Source organism: Egretta garzetta, unplaced genomic scaffold (assembly GCF_000687185.1).
Source record: "Egretta garzetta isolate BGI_Z169 unplaced genomic scaffold, ASM68718v1 scaffold130, whole genome shotgun sequence".
NCBI classification, from domain to species: domain Eukaryota; kingdom Metazoa; phylum Chordata; class Aves; order Pelecaniformes; family Ardeidae; genus Egretta; species Egretta garzetta.
The window spans coordinates 1,499,810-1,510,825 of NW_009258284.1; the positions used below are offsets into that span (position 1 = coordinate 1,499,810).

At 38.3% G+C, this 11,016-nt stretch overlaps 1 protein-coding gene across 3 annotated transcripts in view; it reads right to left on the bottom strand.

The window, feature by feature from the left end:
• The window catches only part of MARK1 (microtubule affinity regulating kinase 1), a 37,952-nt gene that overhangs the window by 22,823 nt on the left and 4,113 nt on the right, over positions 1-11,016 (bottom strand). The window contains exons 2-6 of one of the 3 annotated variants that reach the window (XM_035892592.1): positions 6,289-6,337; positions 5,716-5,847; positions 5,081-5,146; positions 4,016-4,086; positions 2,964-3,020 (exon numbers count right to left, since the gene is read on the bottom strand). In XM_035892592.1, coding sequence (XP_035748485.1) covers positions 2,964-3,020; positions 4,016-4,086; positions 5,081-5,099 — 147 coding nt within the window. In that variant the 5' untranslated portion in view covers positions 5,100-5,146; positions 5,716-5,847; positions 6,289-6,337. The remainder of the gene's footprint in view (positions 1-2,963; positions 3,021-4,015; positions 4,087-5,080; positions 5,147-5,715; positions 5,848-6,288; positions 6,338-11,016) is intronic. The other 2 variants (XM_035892585.1, XM_035892599.1) reach the window with 2 other exon arrangements.

Below are 11,016 nucleotides of genomic sequence, written 5' to 3' on the forward strand. Positions count from 1 at the left end.
TGCAAGGATGCTGTGCATGGAGTACAGCAGAACTGGGCAATGTTTACTCATCTAACAGGGTTCCAGCTCCTGACCTGCAGATCAGCAACACAGAAGCAGCACAGAGCAGTGCAAAAAAAAAAAGCCAGAGCAGAGGATTCACCTGATTACTATAAAACTGATGTTTGGCAAACACAATTGAATTCTGCGCTTAGAATTGAACCCAGAAAATAAAAAAAAAAGTCTTACTTTAGGATCAGAGAAGCAGCAATCAATTTGTTAGTTGCTTTGATTAAAAGGGTAAACATGATTTTGTTTGGGTTTGTTAGTTTGTTGGTTTTATTTTTAATAATTTCACTTGCACTCAGCGACCAGGAGACAATTAACTATGAGTATATTGAGCCAATAGCTGCACAGTAGAATTCAGCCATTACCAGGAGTAAAATACAGCCCATTTTTACAAACTAACTAGCCTAGAAAATATTTTATGTTCCCAATTCACGACCTATAATGTCAGCTGGTTCCAGCTGATGTGCTGCAGACTCACAGAGGTATTTTTCCAGATCTGACAGCCTTCTACATTACTGCACAAAGACTTCATTTTCCTTGTGGTGAAAACATCACTGTCAGTGCAGCTGCTCTGCGATTACAATAGTCCTCCTAGTTCAACAGTACTCTGCTACCCAAGTACCCCATGCTCTTAGGTTCTTTACTTCAAACAAAACCGTCAAAAAAAACCTTTTTAATATGCCAAATAGAAAGACTATGCTCTTGTCAGTTACATGTTCACAGCAAGAAGTATTAACAGTCACTAAAAAGGTAAAATAAGTTTTGTGCATCACAGGGTGAGCAAAGTTGGAATTGCTTATAGCCCTTTCTACACAAGCTGTTTATAACCACAGAAAATTAAAAGGAGACAGTTTAAGTACCCATGGGCCTTGCACTCCCTCTTCTGCCAGAATAGCCTGGACAAACCTGCGCATTTTCTTATACACCTCTTCCTAGTTTAGTCTGAAGTAATTTACATTTGATGGGGTTTACCCTTTCTGTTAAAACCACAAAGGCTTATCAGAAATCTCCAAAGCGGTGCTAGACCTCTGCCTTGTGGTGCTAACAAAGCCCATCAGTCAGAGTGCTGATACCATGGAAAAAGTCAACAGAAGCAGATGTGAACACAGACACAACTTTAAAGTTGCTTCTCCCTTCTCTGCAGCTCCATGAGAAGAGATTTAAGTGAGACAGAGATGACACATAACGTTTGGAGAGGAGAGACGAAGTGAGAACACCTCCTCAAAGCCATACGTTTAGGCCTTTTTTCTTTGGGGAATGTATTTTTCATTGGCTATGCTGACTGGCTCTCAATCACACCTAACACCGAACCTTTCTAATGAGTCTAGCATAACTTCATCCAAGAGAAGATGGAGAGAGAAAAGCAAACAAAGACATTGTTTTGGAGCTTGCCTGCCTGACATGTAAATAGGAAGGAGATCAGCAGCAGACTGCTTGTGACAGATGGTAAAAGGGATCCTGCGCGAATGCTGCAAAGCAGTTTTGGATAGTCCTGTGAGCAACACAGCAAGCTGTATGCGTGCTACAGAATTAAGTAGTGAATGAGGGGTGGAGGATGTAATGGGCTCTTCGAGAAAGAGCAAGATGCAGGATGCTAAATAACTGCAGGGGTTAGTGCAGTGAGACTCAATAAATATAGCTGGGCTAAGCAAGCCAGTGCGCCAGATAAGCACAAGGAGGTGGCTGGCTCCCTACTCCCAGCCACGTATAGGGCCGAGACAACCAGTGCCAGCCAGTATGTCCCTGGGTGCAGCCCTCTGGAAAACTCAACAACAGTGGCTGCAGTAAGCTCCAGGGAGCTTGATAAAACATTCATGGGCTCCAAACTGCCACGCAAGACAGGGAGGAATTTTTTTTTAATCAAGATTTCAATGAGATCCAGCCCTTTCCTTCCTTGCATTCTGACTTCAGAGTGCTGGCCAGGCACCTCCATCATCAGATGACAATGGTCGTTGGGGCAGGGAGGACTCAGCAGAAAAGGACGTATTATTCAGCACCATATGCACACGCAGGAGCTGGCAGATGGACAGGTATTAGTGAACAGATTAGTACGAAAGAGGTTGAGAGCATGCTGCAGTGCATTATAAGAAAGTTAAGACAAAAGATATTAGCGGGAAAAAAAAAACCCCTTTGGAATTATTCGACCTCAGCTTTTCACAAGTATTTAGATGCATTAGTAAAAAACAACCTACACCAGTGTTTTCTTTGTAAACATACAAAGACATCAAAGCAAGAGCACAAGCCAGCTTTTAAGCAGGTGAAGAGCTTGTGTCCGAGTCCCATGATATCTAAATTTGGCATGAAAACAACTTCAGACTGAAGGCTTAGGTTGTACCTGCAATTACTGAACTCTTTAACATAGGTCTGGTATGTTTATACAGATAGATAACTAGAAAGCATCAAAAAAAGAAAGAAAGGCAGTTCAACTAATTTCTATTTACCTCTGATTTATTTTTCTGCCTGAATTAAATGCTAGAGTATAAACCAGAAGTTCAAATGGATAAAAACCCTAACATATTTCTTATGAATCACTAAGAAAAAACCATTTTATATATCTTGCAATACATTTTAACGGAAAATATTTTAATTAAGTAGTGCTGACTAGTATCATTGAACATCTGCAGCTTCAGTGTGTAGAGATCCGCATGCCAGCAGGTATAATTCTTTGGAGAGCACGTCTTTTTCTTAAAGCCAAAACTGGAATGAAAGTGCCACATGTTCTATTCTTGTCTCTCCCCTGTTCCAACAGGCAAGCTACGTTATTTTTGTGCTTCAGAAAACAGAATAAAATACAAGTGATAGTTCCCTCATTCACACGTTTGAGGCAATCAGAGACACTGACAAACACAAGTATACAGAATGAAATTAACTCCATGCAGTCAACCAGCAAAACGAAAAAATGAGTCGCAGCCTACCTTAAGATCACGATGGACTATGCATTTCTGATGACAGTACTGCACAGCAGATACAATCTGAAACACCAAGATGATCAGTGAAATATTTTATTTCAATCTCAGTGTAAGTTTTAGCATATAGTTTAGTAATTTTGGCTCCTGATATGATTTAGTAGAACATAAGAAATTAATAAAAGAGCTTTAATTTCAGAAAATATTCATGTACATGCATTTCATTAAAGCTTAAATAGTAAAACTAGAAAGTCCCTAAAAGGAGCCCATTTTCTTACTAAAAAAAGTTTAATACATACTCCTCAAGGTAACAGGAGAAACACCTATTTTAAATGCAGATCACCCAATAGCAGTAACTACAAAAGGAAATTTTTCCACTCCCTAACCCAACAGCTGGATGTACCATCTCAGATTTTATCTTCTGAAATATTTTCAGCATATCTCTGCAGTTCATCCCTAACAGAATAGTTAATTCAACATTTTTATATAAATCTTTTACATATGTATAACAAAACCCAAGTCTGAAACAGCAAGTTAAAAGCAGTTTCTTTATATGTTAATTATATACCTTAATTCTGAAAAATACCATTTTTTAAAATCTAATTAAATCTTTTCACAAAATATTCACTAAAACAGGGTAAGTAAAAGATTAAGATGAGAAAGTCTGTAACAAGAGTATAAAACCCTGTAACAGAATACCTTTCATACAAAACAATGTGGCATGACACAGCAATACATGTCATCATATCAACATTTTCCGACAGAGCATCTGTTAAATTCTAAAATATTCAGAAAAGGATTAAAACCTCAAGCGAGTCACAATAAAAAATGTGGCTCTTGGGAACATCCACTAAAGAAGAATGTAAAACAGTCTTACTATTTTTAGACAGTACGTAGGAAGCAGATATTTTTCTCTTCAGGGATTTTTTCCACTCCAGCTTTAATAAACATTATCACAACAATGAATATTCTTTTAAAGCAAAAGAAGTATGCTCACACTCATGCCTATCCGAAAACACCATAAATAGAAACAAAAGAGAGAATGAATGTTAATTTCATACCTGCCTGAATTTTGCACGAGCCTCCTTCTCTTTCATTCTTCCATGTGCAACTAAGTAGTCAAACACTTCTCCTGACCACGACAAGGACAAAACATCAGTCCTATTGCCCAGGTTTTATTTTTGACTGTCATGCACAATCAAATCATGCTTGAAAACAATCCCCCGCCCCACCTTCTTGAAGGGAAAGGAAATAAAAAGCAGCCAGGAAAAATTCCTTTTTACTGTTTGCATTGGATTTCATTTTTCAGACATGTAATACAAGAAATAAAAATTGAACCCTTTATGCCAAGGCTTCTTCAATTTTTAAAATAAATTCACTTAAACACTGTGAAGCAAAAAAAAAAAATACTGTAATCATGAAAAACATTCATATTGCATACAAGACACACTGGGAAGCAGGCACCGTCTTATGTACCAGATTTGTTTCACATATCTCTAGCAGCTTCACTTAACAGTGTCTGTATTACTTCTGTTTTTTTCCTTCTTGTTCTCTTTCTAATAAAGCTGCTCAGATGCCTTTCAGATCCTCATCTTTGCACTTTCTGATGAGTAGCCTTAGCCCTGTGCTGGGTTCCCTTCCCACACTCAAACATTTCCCATTCAAATGCTAAGCAGCTTCTCAAGCAGGCACCGGCTATCCTTCACGCTCTTTATAATCCTGTTGGTCCCCTTTCCCGTGTTCCTTTTCCCCATCCCCTGGACCTGCCTCTCCAAGTGCTTTGCAACACATTTTCAAGATAAAACGAGGCACCGGTGCTTGCCTAAATATAGCACAGAAATACTGAGTCAAGTTTTTGCCAGAATCAGCACCAGATTGTCTCCCAATATTCCAGCAGAAACCTCAGAATGGTAACTACCCATAAGCACAAACCTAATGGGTTACTTTACAGGATGTGATGCGAGCAAGAAAGCCTGCCCTGGGAGGCCTGTGCTAAGTCTGTTGTGAAGGCCAGATTGGAATAACCCATTAACCATAAAATCCTTAAGTTGTTCCTAGGCATGCAATTGGCATGGCTTTCTGTATTTCAGCTTATCCTTAAAGCAGAATTAAAAGAATCCACTTACCCCCACTGGCATATTCCATTACCAAATACAATGTCTTTTCAGTTTCAATAACTTCAAATAATTTTACTGCAAGAAAAAACAAATGAAAGATTGCATCAGGGAGCAAAAGCACAGTACAAACAAAAAATTATACTCATGAAGTGAGTATAATTTATGGCCAGTGATAACACTAAACCATACGAAAACTTTATATCCTTTAGGTTAGCATTCTTTTGAGGGGAAAAAAGCAAAATTAATTTACGAATCATGTTTTATAATAAAGCATATTAATTCACAATTTTCTCAGAAGTTTATGCACACCATACAAACAAATTCATGCTGAAATTAGTGCTTAATTTGACACAGACATCTTTTAAGAGCATACAAACCTTCCCTGTTTCGCTAGTAAACTGGTCCCAGTTAGATATCTGAGATTCTGACCAACTAAAAACTGAGTAGACACCAGAAACATTAAGTCTGGAAGACTTTCCCCAGATCGTAATAACCACCACTCGTTTAAAATAAGCACACCTCCAACTGCCACCCCCAAGAAAGCAAAAACCAGCCGAAGCGAAGAATGCTGAAAAAGCAACAAACAATTCAAGGGATGAGAAGGGAGTGCCTAGCGTGTAATAACTTGTACGCCTTGTCCATACCTTGTATGCAACAAGCCCTCTGGCCGATTCAGGACCATTAACTGTCTCTGGAACAAGACTGTCCAGCCCTCCTCAGCCAGAAGAATTGTCATCACAAAGTAGGGCCCTGAAGCTGTGGGGTAGGTGAAAGAACTAAAGCAGAAATGGAATATTACATACTTTGTAATTCTCATTTTCTGGAAATATCAGTGGGCGGGAGTCTTTCCTAGACTGAACTAATGGGAGTTTTGCTACCTTCACCTAAGAAACTCATGCTTTTTGGCTTCAAGTGTAATTTCAGTAGACCGAGGGGAGTTGGGGCCCTCAATGGACTGGAGTGCTCAGCATCTCCTACTTTATGTTAAGGCTTTCCTGGACTGAGCAGTTTATCTCCTCAGAGCAAAATTCTGGTTTCAAGCAGAGTCAATAAAGGAGTTGAGACACCAAAGCATTTATTGAATGCTCACTGTCCCACTATCTCAAAAAAGTTTAAGGAACAAAAGCAGAGCTGTAAAGTACATTCAATTAAAGTCAAAGAGAGTAAAATGTAAACAGTATAATAAAAATAAAAAAGCAGAAATGCAGGGTTCCTACCAATATTGGGATGATTCAGTATCTTCATTATTCGTACTTCACGAAACAACTGTCAAGGAAGCAAGACAATTTTCTTAAAGCGTGCTTATTAGGGAAAAGTTACTCAAGATGTGCAATTTTAGATGGCAAAAAGGAGCACCATAAGCCACAGAAAACAGCATTAGCATAAAATATAAATAAATACAGTGCACTGAATGCCAGAAAACATAATCTACATCTTACACATTATATAACAATAAACACTACCAACTACATATCAAAACCGGACTAATTTTTAAGCTTTAAACAAACAGACACAGCAAAATTTTATAGCCCTTTCTGGAGTTTCACATTGACCAAACCCAACAGATTGTTCACACAAGTTTTTTTTTATCCTCTGCTCTGATTTCTTTGGTGACTGGCACACTCAGCTAACTATCCTGAATACATACACAACTGTGGGTGCAAATACAAGGTGCAGTTCTACAAAACAGTTGAACATTCAAATGTTAAAATGGAATTAGATACCAGGAATCCTGACATCCCTCCAGCCCTGCCACTCCTCACAGGTGAAGTGGGTGAATTCACTTTTCTCACAACTGCCAAACCTTATACTGGGTCACAAAAAGAGATGTCCCTTCTTCCCTCAGCAAGGCCTAAAGGTTTATGATTGATAAGTCTGGTTTACGATCCTGAGTCACATAATTAAAAAAAAAAAATTGGATAAACTTATAGCCCTAAGTATACACACTTAAGACAATGGTGGGTTTACTTTTTTTTTTAAAAAAAACCAGAAACACAAGGTCTTCACTCCTAAATTTATAGCATTCATGGGTTTATTGATTAAGTAAGAGGTAAAGCAAGACTAACCTAGGGGCTCAAAGGGAAGAATGCCAACAAAAGGAATCCAAAATGACTAGAGTTCTGTTACGCTATACCCGAGGCTGTCAACACTGGTAAGCTTGCACTGTTTTACTTCAAGTGAGCAGCATATCCCCATTGTCAAATCTATTTACTGTGCTGCGCGTTCTTTAGTCCCGTATTGGACTGAAGTAGGATGCTGAAATGAAGGAAGAAAAGCTCACTGGCTTCGGCGTAACGCTTAGCCATTTTGGAAACATCTTAGCACTACAGTCATCCTTACAGAGAAACTTGGCTCAATGTAGAAGTGCGTTGTTGCCGTTTTGCTTGTCTCATGTCTCAGAGGACACCTCTCTCTCCATTTTCAAAATTAGTCCCATTTGTTCAGACGCTACCTTTGCAGAAGGGTACGCTGATGCCAGCCAAAGACCAAACATGTCCTCAAAGAGTAGCACTTCAGTTTCTGTTTTATCATGGCTAGGACTATAAGTTAAGAAAAATTAAAATTCTTTTGCTTAGACACCACTGATAGTTTTTTACTCCATTTCTGCAGCTTAGTAATAACATTTCTAAAATTCTGTATTTATTCTACAAGTCAAGACTATAAAGCAACACCTTTCTGAATTCAGCTTTTGATCAAGTAATATTGCAGTTCTATATTTACATTATTCAAGTATTTCAAGCCAGTTACTATCCACTTGCCTTATAATTGCCATTAAAACAATTTCAGAAGGAAGCAAAGACTATAAAAGCATTTCTCTAAGAAAACATGAACAGTATGATGCAGTTTGCTTGTGTTCAAAACCTAATACATGGGTATGTAATACTGCACATTAGAATTAACTTTAGCAAATATTCCTGTTTCCTCAAAGCCAGTTATTCCCATTTAAAAAAATCCACCATTGGCTGTTGTTTGTGTATTTTTTGTTTTTCTAAGTATTTGAATTTGTTGCACAAGAAAAAGTTTCTCAGCTAAATCACTCTCAATTAGTCAGAAGCTAACAACTGTAAACCAGTAGATGGTACAGCTTCAGAAGAGCTTCTAAGCAGGTATGTGGAAAATGGCAATTCCTGCCAGAAGACTGGAAAGCTATTTCATAACTTAACAGCATCGATGCTGGTATAAAAGTTACAGCAATGAATGCATGTCTTCATAAGCAGAATTAAAACACTAAGACTTTTCTAAATAAAATAATTTCAAATCTAGAAAAAAGATCATTAAGAAACACAATTAGAACTTGACATGAAATGTGGAGCACATAATAATTGCAAAACCCCCCCTGCATTATTCTATTCAATATTCTCACAGGATTTAAAAGTTTACTAATTGGTTTAAGATTCAAATTTATTTCACAGTGTCATGAAATTTTGTTCCACATATGTAATTTTTTCTTCCATAAAGGAAAAAGCCTATCAGGAAATGGACAAAAAAGTCTATATTCCTCAAGTCAGAACATTACTGACCTCTAGCCTGATTGAGACACTTTGTTATATAAAAGAAACATTTACTTGCTCTGGTTCTGAAGAGAAGCATCACCAAGACCCAAAGTATGGGTTTACGTTTATTCCACACAAATGCCAATAAAATTTTTTACAGCATCTTGTATTATATATCCTGTTGAATAGACATTTTTCAGAAAACTGAAGCATATGTTCTCATAGAAAAGCAGGTACACAGTCCTGGTAGTCACCATGAGTATCTCAAGAGGAAGTAATTAGTGTCAAGCTTCTGAAAGAAAGCAACTATTTTCAGGCAAATTCTAAATTAACTCAAAGTCACAAGTTGAATTTGGGTATTTTCTTGCTGGCTCTGAGGTGGTCTTTGTGTTTGTTTGGGGATTTGACTCAAAAGCACTTTTAATGTTGGTTGAAATGCATTTGTATGCTTAGAGCAAGAACTGGACAAGGCTGAAGCAGCCAAAGTTACCTTACATGATGCTCATCCACACAAACCACGTCAAGCATAAGATGAATGGAAACTGGCTATTTTATTTTACAGACGGGATGGTGTCAGCCCCCCTACAAATGTCTAAGGGCAGGGAAAGGGAGAAATCAGCAGGGTAAGAATTGAAAGAATAGTTGAAATCTTGGCATCTACTGGCAGGTACCTGCTGACTAAATGGCTTGCTCGGAGAAAAGATTAAAAAATCCTAAATGGTTGTACTACCTGCAAAAGCCCTCTCCCAACTGCCTACCCACTACTGAAACTACAGCATACAAGGTTGCCTTCTTAACGGGGAGATCCACGCTGCTCTGAAAGTTTGTGTTTTGCAGTTGTTATTGGCTTCAGACAAGTTTCCAGCAGTTGTTTACCTGGAAACCATCATTTTCAGACCTTTTTCTGAAGTAACTCAGGTATAGGCATCTTGCAAATTAGGCAGATGTAACTTACGTATTCCATAATACTGCTACGTAACTAAGTCAAGCAGCTTTGCTAAAGCTGCTTAGCGTGACAGATACCTTCCAACCCAAGGAAGGAAGAAATTATTTGAAAGGCTGAAAGAACAGAAATAATGGACCGGCACTGTGTAGAGACCACAAACACAGCCACACCACGCCTTGTGTAGTCCCTGACCCATATGGTCCCAAGGGATGCGTACAGGTCTCAGATGCAGAGTGGGGAGAAAGAGCAGGGAACCTTATTTCAATGCAGATGTTCAAAACAGCACAGGAGGAGCAGGATGGAAGTTGGGCAAATTAACTGTTCTTTGGAGTCCTGGTGTATATTCAGGATTTTATTTGGTCCAGTAAAAATGCATGTTTATACAAATTTTCTCTCACAAGAGAGAAACAATCTAGAAAACCTCTGAACAATGGATAACACTTGAATAAAAAAAAAAGTTTTAACAGTATTCAAGTATTAGGGTACATTATTTTACATTGCAACTCTGCATTCTGTGAAGCACTAGATTGAGATAAATCTTTTTTCCTCCCCCACTTTCCCCTTGCAGAAGTATGCTGGTCATTAACACCACTTACGTCAATATCTATGTATTTACAAATAGGTATCTTTAAAAATAGCCACTACACCCCTCAGTAACAGCCAGGATACCTCTGTATGCAAAGGAAGAGATGTATTAAAGCAACAAGACCATAGTTGTTTCCTAAAAAGCCAAGTTTGTTAATTTTATAGAAGACTAGACGGAACAGAGAGATTAGTTCTCCTTTTGCAACAAGGCAAGCTGCAGGATTACATAATGATCTATTTTCCTGACACAAACGGCGCTTTCCGAATTGACACACACCTCTTATTTTCTTGAGCAGCAGCGTACTGCTCTCTCAGAAGGTGTAAGCGCTCCCTGACTTCTCTCCCCCCTTCCCACCACTCTTCATTCTTAACAAAGTGCTACCATTCAAAAAAGCTCTTGAACCAGCATCTCCTTGTTGCAAAGGGGTTGTAGCCTCAACAGCTTCACTTATAGTACAGGACAGCCAGCACCATACGCAATTCGTAGAACTTGTACCTATGGAAAAGGCACAAGGGTTGAAAATTTGATTCCTGCTTTTCCAGTTTCATTTTTCAGGGCACAGACTGCAGAAAGTGCAAAGATCTTCTGTCACACCATTGCTAATGTCTCTCTACTTGCTGTCAGGCTTAACTTGCCGACATCTATGTTTAAGATTTACTATTTTAAGTCACTACAATCAAACTAAAAATCTTCAGTTAATCAAGGCTTTTGCTTGCTTTGAAAGATGTGCTTGAATGCTTCTCTGGTTTCTAAATCATTACTGAGAAGGGATGCTGAAAAAAAGCATAGCTTTCAATAGGTAGCACACTGAAATTGTTCCAAATCTTCTACTGCTTCTTTACCCCTGTTCTGCTTTTCTTAACAACAGAAAGAACTAAGTTTGAGGCTTTAGATATGTTTAAAGAATAAAAAGAAGCCT